This window comes from Lipophrys pholis (genome assembly GCF_963383615.2).
Source record: "Lipophrys pholis genome assembly, chromosome: 8".
NCBI lineage: Eukaryota > Metazoa > Chordata > Actinopteri > Blenniiformes > Blenniidae > Lipophrys > Lipophrys pholis.
Genome location: NC_137630.1, coordinates 7,584,899 through 7,611,617, shown reverse-complemented (window position 1 = coordinate 7,611,617; position 26,719 = coordinate 7,584,899). Strand labels below are relative to the sequence as shown.

Here is a 26,719-nt window from a genome sequence, read left to right as displayed (position 1 = left end):
TCGTTCTTCGCCCTTGCTTTTATTGCTGCTGCCGCTTTGACCGGACGTCGCCATCTTTGATGTGACACATCGACGCACAACATTACTAATCGATGTATTTTTGTCTGTGGTGAAACAAAAAAACAAACCAAAAAAAACCCAACTTGATCGATATGTTTAGACAAGTTTTTCCAAAAAGTTTTCTTGGACTTATAGTCCAGGCAATACGGTAATTTTATTCATCGTACCTTAACTACAGACTTGCCGTTCCTAAAAATGTAAGCTTACCTGTACTTCAATGTGACGTTGAATCCATTAGCGCTTCCACTGGGGGGCGCCAGAGAGCTTTTAATGGAGACATTGGTTAAACTGAGCATAATGGAAACTAATAAAAAATGATGGTTTCTTCACGTCCCGTACTCATCAAATAAGTCAGATGATCAAAAAAGATCTGGAAACAAACAATTACGTGTTAAAAAAAACAACAACTTATAAAGCCGTTCCACAAAGTCAGACAACTTGACTTCACTGTTGGTTTTTATTAAAATAGAATGGTTTCTAGTCACAAACACTCGGTGAGGGAGAACACCACGCGACACGTGAAGGCATTTTGAGAAGAAGTCACAACGTGGCAGTGCCGACTCCGAACAACAGGACAAAGTTTACCCAACAAGTTTTGTTTTTTTAACACCGACGTGACGTCGTCGTGGACGACACATTGATCATGTTTTCAAGGCAACTTTTAGAGCGCTAACGAAGAAAAAAAGTGCAAGTTTGCGAGTCACGTACGTCACTCCAGACTTCTACCCGGGCTGGATGATAAAGCGCTTTAACAGAGAAATTACAAACGTGGAGAAAAACTTGAGGCGAGTCGTTGGCGGGTCGTTTATTCACGAGCTTCGTTCTGTTCAAACCTTAGCTAGCGAGCTACTGTAGCTTTGCTTTACGTCATCGTGTGGATCGAGCTAAACGGTTAGCTGCGTTCTACGGCAAAGTTTAAACTAAATAAAACGTCTGACTTTAGCTGTTTGGTCAGTTTATTTTCTATCATCTCTCTTTATAGTTTTAGCTGGTGCTCGCTTACCGCTATTTGAAGCTTTTTTGTTAACAGCTAGCAGGTGCTAGCCTATATTAGCAATTTATTGAGCATCTAACTTTCTTTTGTTGGTTAATATAAGTACATTTTACAGTTACGATGGCTAACAATCATTTAATTTTCATGAATTCTTAGTAAAGGACCAAAAGACGGTAAACTCAAAGAATGTTTTAATCTATTATTAATGTTATGATTGCGAATGATGTAGATAATGTGATTTATCATCCAGCCTCACTATTGAAGACGGTTACGTGCTGGTACGACACAATCTTTCTGCTACAGGAAGCTCGAGTGAAACCGGCTGATTCAAGTAAATAATTCGTCACCTTCTCGTGTGTAACAATAAAAAAGAAAACTCCAGTAAAACACCATTAACACTTGAATACAAGTCACAGATAAGACGGACTGTTCTCGGAGATGTTCGAGTTTGTTTTTGTTTTTTTTACAACTAGTAACGGCTTCGTGTTTCCAACATGGTCGTTAGCAACATTAGCATTAGCCTGAACCAGTTTGTACCAACTTTAAATATCACTTCCGTTTGGAAACTTTGGTTGGCTCCTTCTCTCTCTTTGTGTAAGAAGACAGAAAAAATATCCATCATAAGTTGAGACAAAAAAGTCGACGTAGATCTTGAATAAAGACAGTTTCTGTCATTTTAGGACGGTTAGGTTGGTGATACATCCATAACATCAATACATTATTGTGAACGTTTCTCTCTCCGTATGCTAACGTAGTTTAGCATAAAAAACTCATTTGCTCCCGACATATTTTTGAATTGATTTTCTCTAATTGAAGGTCGGTTCAGAAAGACGATTTGCCAAATCATCTCGGGCTTCTGAGCAGCTCTTACATGCTACCAATTCTTATGAAGGCGAGAACTTCACGAAGATGTAAATGAAGAGTCTTAGAAGAGTGAAACTTCACGCTGGGTTGAAACAGCAGCTGAATCTTTTTTTTTCTTCTTTTAATTAGCGACCAAAATGTTTGCTCGTATCGTAGTGTAACAAATAAAGGGGTGTCGTCTGCGTACTGGATGACGTGGGGACTGATCTGGGTTTGCTCTCGCCACTGGCTGAACGGGATTCGGTAGCGGGAGTATTTTCTCCAAACTTTCAAAGAAATTTCTGACATCTGGTTGTTTGTTAAATTAGTTAAATTAGTTGTATCTTCATGTAGACCAGGATCTGGAGACTTCATGACGGAACCACTTGAAAAAACTAGGCTCTGAATATTTCTCAATAACGTTGCTGTAAATTTCCACGTCCGAGTTTGAACGGTCCCGGTCTCTTCCAGTCATAAACCATTCCCTTTAACAAAACCACACTTTCTTCTGTTAAACTAAAGGTGAAAACGTTTCAATTGCAGCTACGAGCCACAGGGGGAGCCCTGACGGACGCACGGGATCCTAAACACAAACCGTTTCCACTGACGATATCTGAAGACCTCGAGTTAATAAAAGATGATTTTTGGTTGTGAGACTGTAGAAACATTCCGCGGGTGATTGATCATCCTGATGTGCATCAACCATGGCGTCTCCCTCCACTGTCCGGAGGTCACGAGTCCAGGTTTAGTCGGTCGAGGTCAGACGTTACGTCCTCCAGCTTCTCTGCCGAGTTTAAAGCAGCAGCTGATCACAGTGAGATAAAAGTGATTTGAAAAAAAAATAAAAATAAAAATAAGAGTCACGTCAGGAGGAATGACTGTCAGGTGATTGTAGGGGCGAGTTAAAGGTTCCAGAAGAGTCCGGTGGGAAGCCTCACGGCGGGGAGTCGGGGGCGGAGCCTTCATAAACCCAGACCGTGGAGCAGCGAGACGCTGCGGAAGCACAGAGCCAGGAAGCCGGTGCCCAGCAGGTCTCCCAGCGCCGTCAGGTACGGGATGGAGAAGTTGTCGGGGTCCAGACTCCGCCTCCACATCAAGCGTACGATCAGGTCGGCCGCGTAGAGAAGGATCGTCACCTGCGGAGGCGAGACGAGCACACACACACACACACACACACACACACACACACACACACACACACACACACACACACACACACACACACACACACACACACACACACACACACACACACACACACACACACACACACACACACATTGAGACGGTCTGTACACCTCCGGTAGAACAAGATGTGTGTGGATATATTATTACAACTTGTAATACCAATATTAAAATGGTCAAAGTGGCGGACCTGCACTCTGACAAAACCCAGAACGTCTGTAAAAACCATCTTTGAATTTAGATATAGCGTCTGTGTGTCGAGTCGACATGAATTCCCTGGTTTTCTATGAATAAATATGTATTACACGCTTCAGTCTTGAGTCTAAAAACATTCAATTAATCGCAATTAATTACAGATATTTGTGCGATTAATTAGTTAATTTTTTTCAAATTGTGCGATGGATTACTGTGTCATTTATTTAAATCTTTTCTTGATATAATACATCTCTAATATTCAATAATGAATTCATTCAAACAAGTGTTAGCTAAAAAGATTGATTGATAGAGAAGAGGGGGGATTTAATAAGTCAACACTTCTTCACACTCGTTTCTGTTGTTCTGCTGGTGTTTATTTACTGTTTGGTGAAAAATCTTTTGATTGCTGTGAATTCTTTTTTTATTTTTAAATTTTGTGCAATTTCAAAATAAAATTAAAAGATTGTCTTCGTGTCTCCATCTACACGTAAACAAATTCCCCCGGGGATTCAAACTGTTTTTCTGTTCTACGCTTCCGTAACTCTTCTGAAAAAATATAATAACTTTAAAAAAAGAAAACAGTTAAGAACAAATGTGGGTGGAGTTTACCTGGAGCAGCGCGGCACACAGGTAGCAGACGGTGAAGGCCGTGGAGATGGGGGCTTCGTCCCCCTGCAGCAGAGAGATGGCGTAGAGGAAGACCAGGTGACCCGGGACGACCAGCAGCAGCAGGACCCGCGCCGACTTGGAGTTCACGCCTGGAACACCGACGGGAGACTCGCCGTTAGTCAAGAGGAACGTTGGTGGGGTTGTGAATTAGCACGGCGCCGGGGAGAGATTCTGATCCGGTATGAAGGAAATGAAGGATTCCACAGCGAGACACTTCCTCGGAGGTTTGACCTTAAAGCTCCTCGACCAGAATCCACACGGGAAAAACGAAAAAGCTTAGGACCCAGTTTTAGTTTGTAATCCGATGTCAAGACCGTTCTGAAGGAGAATCGTCATGACACTCAGACATACACGTATTTCCAGCATTTATATTTTGCGGATGACCCCCTGGGGTTGATGACATTTTGGCGTCACGGAAACTTCCGAAAGATCCCGTTTGTTCACTAGAGCTCGATTCGCTCTGGAAAAAACAAGTGGAAATGATTTTATTTTGGTTTAATCTCTGTGCAGTTCCCTTTTATGTTAAGTATATTTCAACAATTTTCTTTTCTGGTAAGAGTACCTCTAAGGACGAACCTCAGATTGAATGAGCACGAACACAACGAGCCTCTGACCTGAGGAGAGGAAGGTGATGCAGGGGTTGGGCCAGTGCTGCCTCATCTTGTAGGGCAGAACGCCCGGGATGCTCCAGAAGTGCAGGTAGGTGGAGATCCTGCTGGCCTGGATGGCCACCAGGTTACCGCCCACTCCTACGGCAGGATGGAAGAGGAGCTCGTGAAGCACTTTTTGACTTGAATTTATAGGATTCAAGTCAACATCGGTACACATCCGCAACAGTAACTAAGAGGGGGGGCGGGGCTTAGCCAGGAGTCAAGAGAGTTCATGTCAAGCAGCAGTGGAAGCGACAGTTGGTGCGGAATGAAGAAGTGTTTGTGTGGCAGTTTGAGAGATCGACACGTCAGCAGATCTACTCAAAGCCCAAATATTTGAAAAGTGAATAATGGTGTTAAATCACACTGAAACTGAGGAACACCAAAGAAAACCAGAAGCAACCAAGTCTGAGTTTCACACTTAAATATCAGCGTTTCTCTATTGTCTCAGTGTGGGAAAGCATTTAAATACCAAGAGCGGGGAGACTCGACGACCTTCAGAGGAAAAGTTGTGAACGTCTAAATGGAAAGTTTCACACAACATCTGTCCGACTGGTTCCTCTTTATTGATGATCACTGATGAGGAACCAATGGAAGTGAAGGAGGAACTAATATTGTTGAAGTGGGCAGCGTGGCGCCACAGTGGGTTGCTCTCCAGACTTTGGGTACATCCGAATAGTTCTCCTATCTCCTCATAGTACCTCCTATCTCCTAACAGTCCCTCCTATCTCCTAATAGTCCCCCCTATCTCCTTTCCTATCCACTTTTCCTTAACCCTGGAAGTGTTTAAGTGGCGTTCATGATAAGAAACCTTAGAATTCTCAATAAGTTAAGGAAAGGAGCCTCAATGTTTCCTTTAGAACCTCCTTTAGCCGAGGAAACACTGATGCATCCTTCACCAAAGGAGACCAGATCACGCTGTCCCACAATTCCTTGTGGCGACAACATTTAAAGGGACCTGCTCATCAGAGCGTTCAGGGAAACTCACCATGACTCAATGGAGATCATGTTAAATTACCAATACAATAATCTGCCTTGAACACTTTAAATAATCTAAAACCCAGATCCAAACTATGAATGTTATGCGCATGTTATAAAACGAACAGTAAAGTAAACTTGTGCAGCCTATTCTCAGTTTGATTGGTTATTTATTCACCTGGAGCCTCTTTTCCTTCGATTTACATTCAAACTTTGTGATATTTGAGATTATATCAGTGGTTAGAAGGGGAAAGTGGTAGAAATGCGCTTTTTGTCGTAAATTTTGGGAAATTTGTAGTTTTTTCACCACGACTGACGTCACTGACCTTCGCCGCCGTCGGATTATTATTACGTCACCAAGTGAAAGTGCGGGCAGACTGTCGCAACAGCGTGATCGCCTTTCCCTGCCTCCTAACACCTTTCCTTAACCCCGTGACGTCATCCATGGGGTGAAGGAAAAGTGGATAGGAGAGGAGGGGCTATTTGGATGCACCCTCTGGTTCCAGTTCTTCCAGTGTGTGTGTGTGTGTGTGTGTGTGTGTGTGTGTGTGTGTGTGTGTGTGTGTGTGTGTGTGTGTGTGTGTGTGTGTGTGTGTGTCCAACTTGAATGAAAGGAGTACAGAAGTACTGGTGAACGAAGATGTTTTCTTGTCCTCAATCAGCGACATTCAACTGGACTTTCAGAATCAGGAATGTCTCGTCTGCTTCATCGTTGCTTGTATGAAAACTGGATTCAGGTTCCAGTCGGACTCGATCAGCGGAGTCGGACTCGCAGTCGCTTGATGACCAAGTGCAGGAGAGAGTCGTGTTTGGCTTCGATACTGAACAACTTCTCCAGGTCCTTCTTGCTTTTTGAAACTCGACTTTCATTTCAGGGGCGACTGAGTGTGTCTGAGTCTAATTCATTCAGACCAAACGCCTCTCCAACCTTCTACCCTAAAAAAATAAATAAAAAAAATAAAAAAAACCTGCACAGATGTTTTAGCGAGATGGAAAAGACTTCTGAATAAAACATAGTGGAGGTTTTATAAGCGGGCCGGCGGCGGGACGATGGAGGAAATTGTGAGATGTGGGGTGGAGGGAGGATCGGGTCGCAGCGGGGAGAAACCAGGAGAAGCATGGACGGCGAGCGGACGGGTACTAGAAGCTGTGGCGGCAAGTATTCCCATATTTCACAATTCTTTAGTGCTTATACTGTGATTGTATGTGTAGTGAATTCACTTTATGTTGCTTTTCCAGGTCGTTGTAGGGGGTTTATAATCACGCTGATATCGGTATCTGCTGATAAAGTACAAAAAAATAATGGAACATCGCCAAGAAACGCCGATGGTCTTTGTCCATTTTTTTTTTTTTCTTCTTTCCGGCGCAACCAGCATGAGCGCCGTTGACATAATTTCAAACCTTGAAGCTTCAGCAACATAATAAGAGTTACCGTAATTTCCAGACTAGTGAGCACACCTGAATATGAGCCACACCCACCAAACTTAAAAAGAAAAGTTACGTGACGCACCTGAACGCATCACCCATGTATCTGCGGCATGAAGCTCGTTAACCCTTTAATAATTCATAAATTAGCCACGTCATTGTTTCGGCCGCAGGGTTAGAGGCATGTGGGAAAAAAAGTAGCAGCTTATAGTCTGGAAATTACGGTACAAGAAAGGTATAGATAAGTAGTGGAAAAGCATGAAAAACACCAAATTAACTAACAAAATTAAATTAGCTGTTGATAAAAGAAAATAACTGATTTTCATTCAGACAAAAGTTTACGTTCAAACCGCAGACTGTGTTTAGACAACGTGCTTTCACTTGTAAATCTCTACATTTCAGTGTCATTTGTAGATTTTGAGAGTTTTCCGAGAACCACTGAATCCTCTTCGCTCCTCTCAGCCAATCGGAATGAGCGTAGAGTCAGCGAGGCGAGGCCGCGGCGCGTTTCCGTGTCCAGACGTTGTTGCATTTCACGTGTTTTGTGATCGACGTGTTCACCACTTACGCCTGGCGGCTTACCATTGATGACGGGCGTGAAGACGGCCATGCCCTCGAAGTTGGGATCGCTGACCGTCTTGTCCAGAATGAGGCCTCCGAAACTGGAAAAAGCACAAACACACACAGACCCGATCGGGCCGTCTCTTTCAGGTCGAGCAGGAGGACGAGAAAGAACCAAACAAAGGAGGAATCGCGGCGACAAACACGAGCAGACAAAAGAGACGGAGCGGAGACCGGAGACGGACGGAACAAAAGACGACAAACTCAACTCTGCTTCGGAAGGAGAAACTTGTTCCTAACAGACTGTAAAAAAAGGGGGTTTACCTGCTGATGGACATGGCCACGAGGACCGGCTGCCACCCCGAGCGCAGGACCTCCCGGATCTGAGGACTCTGCCGGGCCACCAGCACCCACAGCGGGATGAGAGCCAGGAAGAGCAGGCACACCAGAGGAGACAGGTACCAGGTGTCTGAGGAGACATCCAGACCTGAGCCAACGTCTGATTCTCCACCCGAGTTCAGCTTCTGAACCCTCAACCAGTCCATTCAAGAGCGAGAAACTGAGTTCATCCTGCTCATGCACAGGGGACAATACGCTATAAACATTAACAATTTGGAGTACAGGACATTCTCGTTGGACTCGTTATTACGGTGACTGTCAAAATAAAACTGTGAACCACTGGGAGTCACGGCACTCTGGAGGCAAACATCGTTCTCATTGTTCATCTACTGAGCACGTGCAGCAGAACGTTTTTACTGTGGCCCTGGTGCGCTCGCAGCGTTTTCAAAAAGTGGCATTTTCAGTGTCGTGTAAACGGAGCCCAAAACGCAGGAGAACTTTCTCCGTTTTCACCTGAACGTGTCGTCGCCGGGGCCTGAGAACAGTGAGTGTTGTCGTATCTTCCAAAGTGAGCGAGAGCCATCGGCCGCGGCGCCGTCACGCAACCTTTTCAAGTGAAAATGGAACAATTCTGTTGCGTCTTGGTACCACATCTCAACCCAACTGCCATCTACAGATGTGTTATCAATACACGGGGGGGGGGGGGGGAAACTAAAAGTGACAGGAGTTCAGAGAAAACGTGACACTGTGAACCGACATGATCTCTGTGCAGATGATATACAAGGCAACCGTATTCATTTCAAGGATCAGTCTCAGCTTCCTGACGTAGCGCTGCAAAGAGGTGGAACTTGGAAAACTAAAAAAAAACTGTATTCAAACGCCTGTAGCAAAATACCAGGCAGTGAGTATGTAACAATATTAGCGCAGCTTTCAATAAGTACCGTCATCTTATATATAATTACTGGAACTAATAACTTTTTTAAAGGATTTAAGTTTGCTGAAATGAGTCTGTGTGGTGAATGGATACAAAAAAATAAATACAAAAACAGACTTTGGGTGTCTGATTGAAGTCAGATTGGAAGAAGTGTTGTCCTGTAATCATTAGCAGACGGTGCTCGTTCTCACATTAGGAGATGGAGTGAAAACACACACACACACAGCTGGTGGGAGCACGTTGATTTACAGTGTTGTAATGAAGTGCAGACACACGAACAGCTTGATGGACTGACAGGACAAGAAAGCTGAGGTTTGCTGCCATCTTGTGGTAGAAACCGAAAAATACACCCTCTATTGGTCAAATCCATTTCCTACAATTTATTACTACAAATAAACTACAGCAAAACCCGAAAAAGTGGGTGGATTAAATAAAAAAAAAAAAAAATTGTGATCATAATAATAATAATAATAATAATAATAATAATAATAAAAAACATCTTCAGTCTGGTTTCTCTTTCAATTTCAAACACAGGTTACCTAATGGATCTGATGACCTACTGCTAATATTCCTTCCTTCCATTGAAGTGGTAATTGCTTGTTTATTTACCGTCCCGAGGCTGAACTCCACTCATATAAAATACAGGAAACAATGCATTCAGCATCGCCGCCATCTTGGATGAGGACCTGTTTCTCTCCTACTGCAATTCTATTCATGAAGGGGGCTCAACGAAAAGTATGTGCACGTGTATTTATCACTAAAGTGTTTATTCCAACTAATCAAGAGATAAAAAGGTAAGAATAAATCAGAGATATTCTTTCTTATTTTGGGATTAACAGGTTGTTGGATTTATCTACACGGATTGAAAATGCATATCAAATGGAACCTTTTTCTATTCTGTCAATATCATTTTCTGCTTCATATTTGTTTGAAAATGAATAAAAATAATAACTGCAAACATGTAGTTATGATCCAGGTTACTACTTTACAAACGCGATCTTTCAAACTAAAAAACAGTGAAAAAGTGATATTTTTCAAAAGTTATAGGTCCAAATATTATGATTGTGTACAATCATTATTATATGTTGCGGAGACAGAGAGCAGTGAGTGTGGGACAACGTAAAATAAAGTCAATCAACAAATATGGGACGCTATATTTGGTATTGTGTGAAGACAAACAGACCTTTCTCTCTTATTTTACTGATTGATTTTTGTACAAAAGCATCCTGGATCACATTTCCACTCGCTGCCACGTTCACACGTGTTTCCTCACCGATGTATTGGTAGAGCGTGCTGCTGACGCCCGCCAGCAGGGACAGCGTGATCAGGTCCCCCAGGCTGGCGGCGATGGGCGTGGCCACGTTGTCGGGGTTGATGCCCACCTTCCTGGAACCGATGATCACGCCGATCATCACCAAGCCTGCCGCGAGGAGAAAAGAGGAAGAAGAAAATACAACGTATATATATATGTGTGTATATATACAGTACATATATATATAAAAAGACAAATGAGACAAAGAGAAGTGAGAAGACAGAAAAAATACAATCTCATAGGAAGAGACGTTTAAAAAGGATCCAGAGTGGAAGAGTCAGGGTGATCGTGACTGCTGCTGAGCGGTGAGAAAAACCCCCACAACCAAGGCGACATGGTTCCCTCGGGCATCGTTCTGCCTCCGCGCCAGAACATTTAGCATCAATTATAGATTATTGGACTACTTAAAGGAACCGGGTGACTTTCATGGCTGAAATTGAACACTTTTACTCCATCAATACAAACTGAACAGTGTCGAATTGAAACAAAAACTCTTTTTAGACACAGAAATGGCGAGGAAAAGACGATTTTATTCCCCAAAATCAAGACTAATTCTGACTCTTATCTGAGCACAGGCCACACACACAGAGGAGCAACTGGACGATGAAGAGGGAATAGAAAACGGAACATTTTGGACCTCGGTTTGACATCAATCGGTCTAAAACTCACCGCGTTATGACAGAAATACTGTTTTGACCTTTGCGTGATCTCGACCCTGACCTTTGACCCAGTCGCTCTCAAAATGTAATGGAAGCATCCTCGGATCAGGACAAACCGTCCCTGAGCAGTTCATGCTATTTGGGTGAATGGTATTTGTGAAGAGATAGTAAAATACATCCAGAACAGAACAATAAATAAATAAATGAATGAATGAATGAATGAATGAATGAATGAATGAATGCTGATATAAACATAACTTTTGCCCCAACCTTTGTTGGTGAAGGTAATAAACACATGTTCAAACAGTACATGAAAATAAGGCGACTTGGCTTGACTTGACTAAGAAATATCTGCTGACTCATCATGACTGATTCACCGCCGAAGACACGTTTGACAAACTTTGAAAGAGTCTTTGGAAACTAATCTGTGCAAATCCAATAATTATCAATCCTCTGGCATCGCTGATGCCAGGAGAACTGTCAGGATTGATGGATGGAGAAACTATGAAGTGAGTTCAAATCCCTTCCAGAGGTTTTTATTACCCGGAGTAAGAATGGTGGAGTGACTTCAGGGAGGCTCTTTTGAGAGGGACGGCCCGGGCCCAGAACGAGGGCCGAGAGACTCTGGAAGGACATAAAACTGCCGCTGCCAGGACCAATGTGGGGAACGAGTCCAAGTAACAAGGACGCCAAGTAAAGCTGTAAGAGCAACGCCAACAAGAGCCGAAGCCGCCGGTGCTGCCAGAGCTGGCTGGAGTCAATAAAACCCTGAACAGCAACATGAGAGCAGATTCTTCAGACATGTCCGATGGAAGGCGTCACGGTGACCGGCGTCACGGTGACCGGCGTGACGCGACGAGGACAGTACAACTTTGATTTATTTTATATTTGAGCGTTCCTGTGGTAATTCCCAGCCCTTTGCTCCAGTTTCACTGTGTGCTTCTAAAGCATGGCCGCTCCTGAACCAGACGTTTTCATTCATCGGCGTTCCCCCGGAGAGCAGCTCCGCACCCCGGCTGAATGCTAATGACTTCACCAGGGCTGCTTTAAGATGCTGATTCACACGAGCATTAAAGAAAAAAAAAAACACTGGAAGAAGGGAAACAATCAGCTTTCTCTTTGGGAAAAAAAAAAAAAAAAAAAAAAGGAAAAGTGTGATTCATTCATTCATTTACATAACGTGTGCACCGGACTCTGTCGGGTGGTCCGATCACGAGTGGCGAGCTCTGACGGTTTACGCTTGTTGGTATCGTGCTTGTTTGTTCCGGGCGAACCCCTAGAGGTGGGACTGTGTCGCTGCGTCTGTGTCACTTCCACAAGACTGGCCCCGTTGCGGTACGAGTCATCCAGGTGGTTTTACTACATAAAAACAGCTCCCACTAGTGGCCAAACAGGAAATCGACATCGTCTTCAAAACGTTGGCGTCTGAAGGCAAAACATTTCTGAAATAAAAAGTTTTCAGCTGAAAGGTTGTTGTGTAAACGGGGCTGAAGTGTTTGTATTGATATCGTTGATATAGCTGATTAAATTTGTTTATTTTTTTCCAGCTGAACATCAAAGGTCATGTCTCCGGGACCCACAGTGGGAATCGAACCCGTGAATGTGTCCCATCATGTCCATGTGACTTTCCGTTCTTGTCTTGTGTCTCTGTTTAAGTCTTTCTTGTCCCTGTAACTTTTTTTTTTTTTAAACCAGATTTTTTTAATTCCCTTTCATTGGACCAGGTTTTCAGTCCTTTCACACCAACTTGAGTCTGTCCTCTCCCGTCCTCTCCTTCTACCACTGAAAGTCTCTGAGTCTGTGATTTGTTGTTTGTAGGCTTCAGGACTGAATCCCACGTTGGATAAATGTTCTACTTTCTTCTATATCTCGAAGGTTTAAAAGCTCTGGGAATAAATGTAAGCAAAGCATGTCGTAAAGACATCATACATTTTTAACTGAACATTAGATGGTAGGCTCTAAATGTAAGTGTCTAAAAGTGTTTTTGCTTCGACCGCAGTGATTAAAGAAGTCATATTAACACTTCCTCGTGGTCTCGTTGGTCCTGAAAACATAGTTTTTTAGTTTCTTGCCCCAAATCCAGCTTTTCCTTTGATTTTCCTCCATTTGAATATTGGATCATAGGAGCTGCATTCAGAATCTGCTGTGTCTGTGTGAGCTGGACTGGCTCCGCCCACACATGCCCGTCTTGACAAGAGGAAGAAGTACTTCCTGTCGTGGTGCCATGTGCCAGAGCAGAGCTGCTTAATTGTGGGAGGAGTCAAAGGGAGGGCCTACCTTGATTGGGATTGGCTAAACCCCCGATGACACTGTATAGGGTTTGATTTCTGATTGGCTGGTCGGAGCAACACACTTTTTAAAACCTGAAACAAGCCAGGGAGAGAGAGGACAGACTTTCTTCACTTCTGGGGCGTCATTCCAGGTATGGGGACGATTATTACCGTAGTAAAATATTTAGAAAGTGGATTTTGCATAACACGACCCTTTAAACCACATCCGTTACAATCTCACCTAGAGACAGCGCCGCCACGAAGGCGGTGATGATGCTGCTGGCGCAGAGGACAGCGGCCTGGTCCAGCTCCACGCCTCCTCGGGAAAACGCCCCCAGACACACGGCCGCCACGGCCGCCAAGAAGCCCACCACTGTGGCCTGAACCTGCGGGGGTGGGGGTTGGGGGTTAACAGTGGGGGGTGTTCCTCTGTCTCATCAGACTCTGTACAGCTGCTCAGTTCAGGAGAACCAGAGCCTCAGGCAACAGGAAGAAATCATTTCAGCTGAAACTTCAGCAGGGAGCCCATGAAGCTGAAGGTTTTTTTTATACCAATTTCTACCCATTTTAAAGCCATTTAAGCCCTATTTTGTACAGAAGCAACATAATAAATCTTACTTATTCAATGAAAATCCACTTCCACAGTCCTTCTGATACGATGCTGAACCGTCAGATTATGAAAATAAGTCACTATCTTTATTAAGGCTGCACTTCTTCACGTCAATAAATTCAATATTTCACATTCACAGTTTATCTTCGATGATGAAGACGTACATGAAACTATATTCTATTGAGAATTCTGGTTAGTTCTGAACACCGTTTCTCAGTCTGAATGATAAGAAGAGTCAATTCCTCTCTAAAGAACAAGTAATAAATGGGTCCAAATTTCACAGAAACATCAGATTCAATTAATGCCATGAAAATCATATTGGTAATCAATGAGATGCACATGATTAACACATTTATGTTTATTTTCTTAAGTTTCAAAATATACATTACCGATGAATTTCTTTGTGCAATTACTTTTCATTTAAGTTACAGAACTATCGTGCAGAGTTAATAAAGAGAAGTGCATAAATTTGAGTGACATTCATGCTGTAAATGCTTTTTCGCTCCAAATTAGGCTTTTCTTTTTTTTTTACGATTTTTCTTTACATTGCAACGTCACTCAAATCTAACGAGCCACGAGCAATATGTCTGACTAAGGTTTTCTCAGTGGTTGAAATCTTTCCTTCTCAGCCAATCAATGAATCGTTCACAATTTAGTCCCTGATTCTAGTGAAGTCGTAGCGTAACATTTGGTTTCGACACGATTCAATGCCAAACTGACCTCATGAGAGCAACAGAATTTAGGTCCCTCAAACGTTTTTTCACAAAAATGACCAATTTGAATTTCAAATTGGCAGAAATCCACGATTCTGTGGAAAAACATTGCGATAAACGAGTCCTGAATCCGGCCCCGGTGTGTGTGTGTGTGTGTGTGTGTGTGTGTGTGTGTGTGTGTGTGTGTGTGTGTGTGTGTGTGTGTGTGTGTGTGTGTGTGTGTTACCTGTATGAGAGCCAGGTTGCTGCACACCATGGTCCACTGTTTGTCGGGGTCGTCCATTTGTCCCGTGTTCGCCTGGACACGCGGAGAAACCGCACGTTATTCATGGGAATGTTTCAAGGGATCGAATGACCAAACAACAGTACGACAAAATGGATCAAGTAACCAAAACAAAATATGTGATTAGAAGAGGAAATCGTCCATCGCTGCTACTGCACATGCGCAACTCGGCCGCAGTAAATAGTTCTTCTGCGCGAACGAGTAGGACGATCAACTACAATGGTCGTCTGTCCATAAGAATGTCCATGTGCTCCCACTATTACTGTTTATAGCGTATTGTGTGGTTTCATTACTAAAACAAAACAACAGCACCAACTAGTGGCCGTACATGAAAAGGACTTTTTTTTTTTTTTTTTTGCGTTTCTGCCATTTCTGTGTAAACGGACAATTTTTTTGAAAACGTTGGCGAGTAAATGTGAAACTTCTCCGAAACGAAAACGCAAAAAAACGATGCGCTTTCACTTGAAGCGCTGTCGCGTAAACTGGGTCTGCTCTATATTCTAGACTTACTGTAGTTTCGGGGTCAATCTAGTTTTGAAAACCTCTCGCATGTATGAAGATACTCAATATTTGATGCGCGTAAACAGTGGGAACGATGTAAAGCACCTGCAGAAATAAAAATGCACCTGAATAGTCCCCAGACATTACTTTCAAAATGTTGCCAAGCTTTTCTGAAACAACAACGCAGCAAACGATAAACCGGGTCTAAAAGAGTCGTCAGTGCACTATGTCGGGGCCCCAAGGTGCTTTTCTGCCACACGAGAACGCCGTTTCATGTAAACGCACCATTTTTGGCCGATCATCCGCACGAGCCGCCATTTTAGGAGCCTAAAAACATTTTTTTTTTTTTTTTGTTGTTGTTTTGTTTTTTTTTAAAACACGAATTCCAGAGTGGAGAAATTCTAAAACGCTGGCTTGGCTTTGAGGTGTGGACAGCAAAGATGGCGCACAACACCGTTCACGATGTCATCGACGTGCTCCAGGTGGCGCTGCAGAAGCGGCTGACGCTCGCCGAAAGAGTAGAAGCATAGACCTATATAACTCTAGTTAAATAGAAGTCTATGAGCAGGAGTCTACATCAAAATTTCTATGTTCTCCAGGTCTTCTCCTGTGATTTTGGTGTATCTGGTAAGTCACAGCGCCCCTAAAGGCCTGGCATATGTACTACATGCCCTGTTCATAATGATGTGTGGACGGAATTTATTTTTTAGGAACGCCGGGGAGAAAAAAAGACCGTTTTGTCTTGTGTGGACGGGGCCCTCAGAGTGTCTTGAAATGCCCCCAACTGGGGGACTTTGTTGTCGTTTCTAAAGGGTTAATGTTGAGTGTCCTTCTTACAGCAGTGGATAGGCGAGCAGCCAGGGTCATCTCCAGGTTTCCTTTGAGTCCGACCAGCGCGGGAACCAGGATGAAAACCTCGGTGATCACCTTAAACACCTCCCAGTGCTGCAACACACACAGAAGATTCAAGGCAGACGTTTAGAGAAAAAGTTGTTGGACCCTGTGAACTCCCATACTGACGCTGTTGGATAAGTCCATCATATATTCTGGACCAACCCAGTAGCCTACTTTCCGTCGCCAGTGCAGACGTACGGTTCACAGAGTCTGCGGAGCGTTTCCTGACTACATCACAGCCTACATCTTTAAATAGAGGCCCATCGGAGAGGACAGCGAGTGCAGCTGACAGGAGGCAGGCGGAGGAGGAAGGAAAAAAATAAATAAAAAATAGACGTTCCGGGACTAAGGTGCAACGGTGCCAGTGTGGACAAACCGCTAAAATATACAGGAACCAGTCAGGTCGGTGTGCCAAAACATTTTCTGAGCGGTTCGGAACGGCTTCCAGCAAACGTGTCCTTGAGTGACCTCTGAAAGATGAATTTGTGCCACGAATGGAGCGGCTGCCCTTTGAGTGGGGTAAAAATAAAAAACGCTTATTAGTCAGCATGCTCTGCTAAAAATACCAGGATGTTCAGGAATACTCCAAGAAATTCTCAAATGACTTTGTGTATACACACGGTTACCAATAATTACAACTTAAAAATAGAAGAAACATTTATATAAAGCGATGCCGCCACTGTTCCCCTTACATCTCTGCATCGTTTCTTATTTTAGCAAAAAGGGCAAAGAAGGCTGAGGTGGTGCCTTTGGAAAGCATTAATCAAATTTAAACTTTTCAAAGAGAAAACTAAGACAAAATGTACAGAATGGAGCTCTCCTGAAAATAACACGAGACTGGCCATGCAACCTTCATTAAAAGATATATGGTACATAACATCGGGTCCACTAGAGGTCACTGTGTGACAGCAGAATGCCGCTATCGTACGCCACCAGACGCAAACAATACGCAAAAGCTTTGTGTTTATTTATTAGATAATATGCAGCAGAAAACTTGACTGGAGAAAAGCAGAGAAACTGCTACAGTGATGAAGAAAACCAAGAAGGATGATTGTGGTCTGAAAGTACAGATCTGAGGAAGAAAACAAGAGTCACACCGGGACAAAGTCGAAGAAAAGCAATGACAGTATCTCTGCCTGTTTTTTTCTTTTTCACCAAACTGAACTGGTGATGAAGGTGAAATGGGCCAAACAAGGCCATGAATGGGAGTGTAGTGAATCGCCCTGACGTACGTTTCTATTTATAGACGTCCCTATCAGGCTCTGGACTGGTCGGTCCGGCTGACAACTGTCATCCAGGGAGTCTATCTTGGGACGTGGCCCACTTCTGCAGGAAAACTGCTGCTGCTGCTGCTGGAGCGCCAGCGCGATGGGCAAGATGCCAATTTACAAAAACACACTTCTACTCCAGATCTCCCGAGAGAAAAAAAACAATCTCAGTACTATTTGTGTTGTCTCTGACTGTATAAATGCAACTATTAATACTTCCCTAGAAACACAGACATTGTCTTACGCAAAACGCTTTATATTCTACCCTCGTAAATGGAAGCGTTTCCTCCTTCGACTGCTTATTTTCCCCTGTATCAAACCAAGACATCAAAGTTTCTATTACCTCTCCCTCTCCTAACCCTCCCCCTTCTCTTTCTCATCTCGGCTTATTAAATCAACTGTCCACTTCCATCCCGACGCTCCTCTCTCATCTAAATCTGATTCCGAGAGCCGGGGGAAGGTGGATGTTACGCAAGGGCCCCCGGCGGACGATCAGGAAGCAGCACAGTCAGGCAGGAAGCGGGGACGCAACCAGTATTGTGCGACGTCCAGCGGCAGTGTGTGTGAGACGCCTTCATCCATCCATCTGTGTGACCATTACAAAACCGCGGCCTCCCTTCCAAGTCAACGTCAAACATCTCTTACAGCCACCCTGCCACACTGATTCACACATTGATGGATGTGAAGACTCACAGTCATTCAGATCATCATTTCTGCCTTTGACTTTCCAAAAGACTCAGATCAGTCGTCTGCAAACTGCAGGTCGCCTCCCCCTGCTTGTTATTCATGCCTCAAAAGAGCCAATAAACAGTCGGTACGCTCGTATACACTGATTTTTCCACCATCTTCAGCCAGCCGGGCCACAATCATAAACAGTCTGTGGGGCGAATGCATCCAACCACTCATCCATCAGTCCACCAGGCTGTTCATCAAACCTGAAGCCTGAGAAAAACTAAGAATGTTGACTTGGATTTTTACCCCCGATGTTACTCTTTTTTTCCACCGTCTTTTAATGTTTGCGCCCTGCGAGAACTCCGTTAGCACTGCATGGTGATACACTGTGTGTCCAGCATGAACATCGTAGGAAATTTGTGTTTTTGAGTTAAAAAACTATCTTTTTTTTTAATCAAGTCTAATCTAATACTTTGGCGCTATTACAGGATTTTTCTAGACGTCATGATATTAAAGTCAGAATACAGATACTGCATGTAATGCCACTCGTACAATCAAATCTCTTGTAGCAAAAGAAAAGAACTAAATCTGATTATTTTCCATCATTTACATCTTTTTTTTAAAGTTTAAAACGCGATTCAGCCACTGAGCTGAGATATCAGCTGTCGTGAAAGATAGCTACTACTGCTACCAAACTATATAAACTATATAAAGTTACAGATGTTTTATTGTTTATTGGGGGATATTTCGCTGTATTTGGCATCATTAGATTGACTTCATTTTGAGACTGCAGTAATGTTTTGTACAAATTGTTCAGATTTGGCAAAATATTGGACTTTTTCAAAACGTATACGTATAAGGTTATTATGGCACTATTTTACTGGTCCGGGCCACTCGAGATGAAATTGTGCCGTATGTAGCCTCCCAACTAAAGTGTTTCATACCCCGGGCCTTTATTATTAAGTACAACTGACCTACAGAGTTAAGTGCCATGTACAGAAAACACAATAAATACATGTTAGACTAACTGGGTGTAGGTTTGCTTAGAAACGACTTACTAAACTCTCATTTGCAGTCGTTTTTATGTAGATTGAATATCCCTCCTATTTTAAAGAGAAATCCACCAGTCAGGAGATTTAATAGATGTTTGCTGAAGTGAAGAGGCCACGAAGACAAACTACTGAAATTAAACCGATCTAGAAGTAAAAATGTACAAGTTACCAAATATGTTGACTTGATGATGAAGGCTAAAGTCAAATGTCCCCAATATTCATTCATATTTTGGACACATGTCCTTAAAGCAAGATATGAAGTTTTGTCCTATTCCCAAGTGTGATGATGTATTTTCTCCAACGCAGGGCTTTAAATAAAAATGTTCAACTATGACAATAAACTTCCTTTAAAAAAAATTTAAATAAAGAATGATGTAAAATACTTTAACAATCAACTTGACTTATGGTTTTGTGGAGTGGAGAAATAAACTTTTCAACTATCTAAGTTTACGGCGCCGTCTTTGGTATTCAGTGTGTAGCTTCACATGAACTTTGAACATTTCGAATGTTATCCCTTAATTCTTGATCAGGCAACAGAAAAGGAGGAAGTTTTTCATGTGACTGACGTACTTGTATGAGGTCCATAACGATACCGGCCGAGACCATCCCGAGTCCCGACACCAGGTACGGCACCAAGACCTGGGAGGCGATGAGCCAAGAGCTCTCCGGTAAGAAACCGTGTTCCGATCGGGTCAACTTCCACGTCACGCCGCGTAATTTCTTGCCCTGGTAACATAGCTCCAGCTCCAGACGAGTTACCACCATGTTGAGCGAGGCGTTACTTTAAAGACTTAGTTCTGTGTGCAGTTATCCCATGGTAAACCCTCCGTCCAAACATGAGAACAGGGAGGCGTGTCCAACTGAATCGGGCTCGTCGTGTCGAAGACAAACGGGAGGGATGCTGAAGAGCAAACCAAATCGATGCCTTAGTTCTGGACTCTAAAAGAGGCCAAGGACAAATGTTTCAAACAGTCACAGGGGCCTTTGTTGAGAAGCTACAGGACAGGATTAGTGAATACATGGTTGCTCTTCAGGGATCGACCTTTGAAAGTAATCGGATGCCGACTTCAGACTCTCGGGAGCGAGAGTCTGTTTTCCATTCCTTCTGATTGATAATCTCCTTCCCGAAGGCGAAAATCAAAGATAAAGTCTCAGGCAGGAATTTGCCGGGCAATGCTGCGTGGCATCTTTGGTGAGTCAGCAGTGACGAGGTCTCCGTTTGTCAGCTCCGCTGGGGAGCACACTCATTAACACCATTTCTGATTCATAGGTTGCAATCTTCTACAAGCTCCGATGCTCCTCATCAGCAGTCGCAGACTCACTCCTTTCCTTGCAACGTCTTTTTTTTATTCTTTGTTTTTTTTTTTTTTTAGGTAAAGGCTGGTTCACTGAAAATGTCCGATAAAGATCTGTGGACGGACTCGTACATCCATAGACAGGCGCGAGAGATTTGACCTAAAGTCTTGTTAAAGAACCCCGCTTTAAGTGGAGCATCACCAGAGTCAGTTTGATTCACTTTAGTGTCCTTTCAGTTTAGTTTGTCCGGGGTTGTCCTCAACCTGTCCACTCCAGGGTGAAGTCCACGTCAACTCTGGAGTGGAAGCCTGAGCGCATCCTGGGAAGTAGTCCAGCGGTGGGTCTGACGAGTGAGTAACTGTGAGAGCCGGCAATCGGATGAAGAATATCCCAGAAGGATTCAAGAGTTCGGAGCATCAGTGACCCCCGGTGTCTCGTTTGTCCAAATCTATTCTCTCATTTGGCAGAGTCCCGACGGAGGTGAGGAGTGGAGTGGAGAAAAAAAAGAAGAACTCCCGTACGTCACCATGAGATCCAGTGTGCAGAGGCAGCAGCCGGCTTCTGGCAGACCGGAGCGTTCTTGTCCTCCTGTCGGCACCAGAGCGGTCCTGCTTCCTCTGCTCGGCTGTGGCGTGACGTAGCAGTGAGGGAGGCACACTGCAAACTCACACAGGGAAACGACCGGCTCGCTGCCTCACACTCTCCTTTCTTGCTGCGTGTCTGCCTCCCTGCCTCCCTGCCTCCCTCCCTCCCCCCCTCCCCCCCTCCCTCCCTCCCCCCACCATGTGACATCCTCGCTCCCTACGTCGGACGATCTCCCCGCGATTTTTCCTCCGTATCATCCTCTGTCATGACTCACTCCTTCCCCCCATCCCGACAGTCCACCTGCTCTTAGAACACGAGTCTGCATCTTCTTCACATGAACAGTCGGCTTCTATGCCTCACGGTTTAACACTCCTCTGATCCTGTCAATGTCCTCTAACAATCACTCCTGCTCTGCTCACTTTCAATGGCAAAATGTCAGGAATGACAATGCAGGTTCTTTTTTACTACACTAAGTAACACTAAGTAACTTTCCCTTCATTCACACAAGCTTAAATAATCACATTCAGACCACAAGACTGGCAACATCTGAATTATTTCTGCAGCCAGGTTTGACCTTTATCTCTGGAATAACAAGGATTCTTACTGCGCCGTCAGTAAAACAAGAACTTACAGCATCAGAGGGGCTGAAAATGGAAATCTATAACCACCCCACCCTCCCCAAAATAATGCCCACAATCAAGGCAGAGCTACAAATTATTCTGCTCAAGAACAAGTCGGTTCTTTTTTTGAAACAAAGACTGGATGTAGAGATTAAAAAATGAATAGATCAAGAGGACTACCCAGGTGAAGCAGACAAAGCCAGAGATTCTTTCATCATGTGCGATAAGAGTGATGGATATATGAGAGAGGAGATGTTTTTCGCGGAGCGGCAGAGGAACGTCTCACAGAAGATCCATGAAGGATGTTGGCTGTAATAACAGAGGAAACACGGAGGCAGACGATCCACACTTTTACACGGCAGGCTGACAAAGGACTGAGCTCAAACTGTCCTTTCTCAACAATGTCTTCCTCTGCGCAAATCATTTTTGTTTAAAAATTACATTTCTGTTTCTTCTGCAACAATGTGATCAATCTTGCAGTTATTATTAGTCAAGCTCCTCTCGCTGCACGTTAGTCCAATAAAAAAAAAAAAATGGGTGTTGGGAATGAAAAATGAGCATCCGTCAGAGGAGGTGACAGCAAATAATAGAAGTGTCTGTTTTTGCTGTTTCACAAAACGCTGAGTCGTCGCCGACTTTTGTTTCTGTTTGGATTAAAAACGTCGCAAAAAATAAAGGGAAGTAAAAATAAAATGCAGCGTTGGAGGGTAGAATCGCAGGAAAATTGTTAAAAGGCAACCAAAGAAACAACTGTACTGTACTTTATTTCTGCTTCGGAGGAACATAAGAGCTACACAAACTAAATCCTGACAGATTTGCCTTCAGAAAGAAGAAACTTTAGATTTTGGGCTTCATTGCAAAACAACTATATGTCTTGTCTTCATCTCCCTGCTCATTGCGATACGGTCCTCCTCGTGTCCTCATTCGTCGCCCGTGCTTCAGGACTAATCGTCCTGCGTCGGGTGGCAGGAGGGGAACTGACAGAATATGCGGCTGAGCAACAGGAGTGAAGGCAAACGTCTGGATGGGGATGGACGCGCGTTTATCGGGGGAGGAGACGAGGCGGCAGCTCATCACGACGCAGACAGCAGAGCGGCTGCCAGGACGGAGCCACAGCCAGCTCGCAGAGCAAATACCACTGTCCTTGACGGTGACAGGCTCGAAATCTCATATTTCATCTCACACTACCGTATGGAAGGCCAGACAGTTCCTGAGAAGCAGTGAGGTGAGGATGAGGCAGATGGAGCGGGAGATGCTTCCTTCCATTTTTTTTTAAAAAGAAAATCAGGAACAGATAAAAATGGATCAATTCAAGCTGCTCCACCAGCAGGCAAAACAATTTAAATAATGAAATTTCAAATGACAACTTTCAAACATCCAGAGGGAAAGATATAGTTTTAACTGTAAACTGAAGCGTAACTTCTATACGTAAACACTCCAGAGACATTATTGGATTCTTTGTCATCGATTTCATGGTCGAAAGTCACTTCACTGTCCGAAACATCAAAATGTGGTTTATTCACATATTGCACCATTATCATTTTGAATCGTTAAGTCTTTCAGATCGAATTGATTCACTCTTTGTCTAAACGGCTGCGTATCGAGTATCCCGAAGAAATGTTACCAACAGATGGTCTGAGGCTGTACCCAAAGGCCTCACATTATATTTACTGTTAACGGCGTCATCAAAAACAACACGCCCGTTAAAAGTCCCATATTATACAGTTTTTCAACCATTTTACAAAGGTGTCATTTGTCCAACAACTTCATATTCAAAGTGTATTCAAAGCTCCACCACCAGAGGGAGTGGTCATTTCCCCGCATGACTTCATGAAGGGAAGACTTTCTGAACCGCCTGTATGAGCACACATTTGCTAAAAAGTGGAGGAAGCAAATGAGGGAGAAGACAGACTTTCTTCTCTTCTGAGGCCTCATACACAGGCCACGGGGACACACGTTACTGTTAGGAAACCATTAGGAAGCACATTTTGCATAATCTTTAACACAAAAGCCCTTCATGGCTCAGATATGAACGTTAATGTTGGACTCGGGACTCACCTGCACGCTGTCGAGCACCATGCCGGCCATCACCATGCCCATCCCGGCCAGCAGGTAGGGAAAGAGCACTTGAAGACAGATGGATATGGACGATTCCTCCTCCACCTTGGTGACGGGCACCTTTGGCCTCTCCTCCGTGGGCTTTTTGGGAGGAGGCTGGATGACAGGGGGCAAGAGGAACTCATCCTGACTGTCTAACGCCCCGACCGGCCCAGCGCCGGGGCTCCCGCCGGGGCTCTTCCCCTTGGGGCGGGACTTTTTGCCCTTTTTCCTCTGGCGGGTCTGTTGTGGTGGTCTATCCTCACCGGGCATGATGGTGACAAGTAGGACTGCAGCGCCTCAATTTGGGGGATGCAAAATAAAAAAAATGGGTGGGCCTTCGGTGGTGCGTTTTATCTTCTTTACAGACGTATGGAGCCTGCAAAGTAACCAGATACAAAACGTGAAATATAGTCATAGTCAGTCTTTTGTTTGGCTACGAACCTCAAAAGAAAATGTATTATTTAAAGGCGATGAGATGTTTTCAACTACCCATAAACTCAACAATATTTTTTGTAGCACTTGTGAGAACAAAATGAGATCAAAGACCCAAAAGCGATAAGAAAGCAACAGCATCTGCTGATCTCTACATGTCATGAGATTTGCGCATGAATAATAATGTTTGATGTGATCATGGCTACATCTAAGTGTCTTCATCTTCACTGTGACAAAATGAGGTAAAAGGCTCGAGAGATTTCAGTGTAAAAGTAAGAGAAATTGCATCACGAGAATGAGAATCTTATTTTCTTGAGAAGCACCAGTATGGATGTGTTTTACATCTGCAATCATCCAAAGTGTCTGAATGAGTGACGGAAGAACTATTACAACCAAGATTACTAAAATACACATTTACCTTAAATGAGGTTTTCTACATCATGCTGATCAAGCGTTAATTGGAGATTTGTAAATATCTCGACCCTGATCTACTAGAGAGGCCCTGCAAGAGAAATGTTACTCCTTAACAAGTTAATTTATCAGGAAGACCGTTATGATGTCAGTGGAGAGCATCAATAACACTAATAATAATAATAATAATATTAATAATAATAACAATAACAACAATAATAATAATGTCTAGCTGCAGCTGCTTAAACTTGACTTTAGTGACTTGTAGCTGCTCAGTGTGTTTTAACGTCAGTCTCACAAACATTTCCATTTACAATGAGCACAGAAAAGCTTTGTCAACACTGTAATGACTGGACACAAACTGAATTGAATAAATTACATTTGCAAGTAAAACCTGAACCGACACAGACAGAGCTCTTGCTCTCTATTCTTAAAGAACAAACGATAGTTTGATACATATGACAACACAAGAAAGATTACATATTTTTTGTTTTATTGACTATAAATAGTTCCCCTCTGGAATTAATAAAGTATTTCTATTCTATTCTATAGCTACGGTGAACAAGGCGAGAGATTGTTTGCAAAAGGTTAACTGAGGCAAAACAATCAGTGACTAAGCCTGACTTAAATACGTGGTGCCTCTCTTTACGTTCAACCCCGACCAGATTCAAAGCTGCTTTTCCCGCAAACCCTTCAAAACAAATACACACATGGTGCCTGCGGGGTCTGGTTAATCTCCCCGGTGAGTCCGGTCATCCCGTGGCGACACCGCAGAGATGATTTACATGATATTCACGTCTTCTAATCAAGTTGTTTACACTCACTCCTCCACAGGGAGCCGCCATGTTCCACATCCCATAATAACGCCACAGCGGAAACCCCGGGATACATTGTATGGAGATTTCTGATTGGATGAAAGTAAAAGTGGCTTGAAGGCCCGCCTACTTTGAGGAGCGCCAGAACAGCCACTTCAATGCGGGGACCCATGAAAAGTTTTTGTGAAATAATGTTGCATTATTCAAAAAAGATTTGGATACTAGTGTTTTAAAAAACTAATGTAAAACTAAAAGTAAAACAACTATAATGTTTTCTTTTATAACCTTAAACCTTCAGTATAACATTTTTCTTTAATGTCGAACACACCCCCTCCACTCCTCCGTAGTGGTTCAGTCCAGATTTGACCAAATCATGTGTAATTACACGTTTTTATTTAGTTACTCAGCTGAAAATCAGTTTAAAAGATCTATAAAATGATGTTTAAAGTAGATTTAAAGCTTAAATTAAACATTGCGTCATCTTCTTTGGCACACACACATTGGAAAGCTGAGGACACCAAATAACACTGGATGAATTTACCCCCAAAAATTAAGAATTTCAGTCATTCATTTTTCCTGCTAAAAATTCAGTTTTACCGGTTTGTTTTAAAATAATAAATATGAACCGGCACCTTCTTCTTTTTTTTTTTTTTTTATTGTGTAGAAAGTCGTCAAAAACAAGCTTGTCACTCATGAAAGCTGCAAATATAACTGCATACGTCTTTTCTGTGAACTTTTGTAATTTATAGAGTGTGTTATTTGAGTAATCGAGTCAAACGTTTGTTATATAGCTGCTTTAGCTGCGCTTGTGTTTCTAAAAGCGATGGCTGCAGTCCTAACCCACATGCACAATCTCATATATTTTTAAAAAAAACAAACTCGTTCAGCTGTTTCGCAAAGTAAACAGTCGGACTCGGACGATCACACACACAGGAGTGCAGTTAGTTTTCATATTCAAAGCCGAGATTTGATTTATCGTCCTTACCCCAGTCTTCGGCCACAGTGTGAGGGACGAGTGTGCGCCAGCCTGAAGTGTGAAGGCTGAGAATAACCCCGGCCTGTGCTTGTGTTTGTGCGTCAGTCTATATTAGGGCCATGTGTACATTCCACTTTCTGTTTGCTCTGCATTCAGTTGAATATTTATCTTTGCACGGTATTTTGATATTTTGATTAATGACCAACGAGATACTTTAATTACACTGTGTTTACTCAAAGATGCATTCTGATATTCAGAAAATGTAGCTGTCTGACAAAATATTTTCTTGATAAAGAAAACACACATACAGGCTTCTTAGAGGTTAGTGAACAACATTCATTTTCCATAAAACAATATCTTTAACATTCATTGGTACAGGGAAAAAAATTTAATAAACCCTGAGAATTAAAAACAGAT

At 43.2% G+C, this 26,719-nt stretch overlaps 1 protein-coding gene across 3 annotated transcripts; it reads right to left on the bottom strand.

Annotated features, from left to right (window-relative positions):
- Nucleotides 1-472: 472 nt before the first annotated feature.
- On the bottom strand, nucleotides 473-26,375 carry LOC308113140 (solute carrier family 41 member 3). 3 transcript variants are annotated; one of them, XM_080469147.1, is made up of 11 exons: nucleotides 26,312-26,375; nucleotides 23,627-24,044; nucleotides 16,019-16,126; nucleotides 14,624-14,695; nucleotides 13,316-13,460; nucleotides 10,107-10,253; nucleotides 7,885-8,029; nucleotides 7,582-7,661; nucleotides 4,561-4,695; nucleotides 3,887-4,035; nucleotides 473-3,033 (listed from the first exon to the last, which is right to left on the bottom strand). In XM_080469147.1, exons 2-11 carry the CDS (start codon nucleotides 23,936-23,938, stop codon nucleotides 2,860-2,862), a joined length of 1,467 nt encoding a protein of 488 aa, XP_080325273.1. In that variant the 5' UTR covers nucleotides 23,939-24,044; nucleotides 26,312-26,375; the 3' UTR covers nucleotides 473-2,859. The 3 variants fall into 3 exon arrangements, with proteins under 3 accessions (XP_080325273.1, XP_080325272.1, XP_080325274.1); XM_080469146.1 differs by lacking the exon at nucleotides 26,312-26,375 and adding an exon at nucleotides 25,222-25,379; XM_080469148.1 differs by lacking the exon at nucleotides 26,312-26,375 and adding an exon at nucleotides 25,336-25,379.
- Nucleotides 26,376-26,719: the final 344 nt, after the last annotated feature.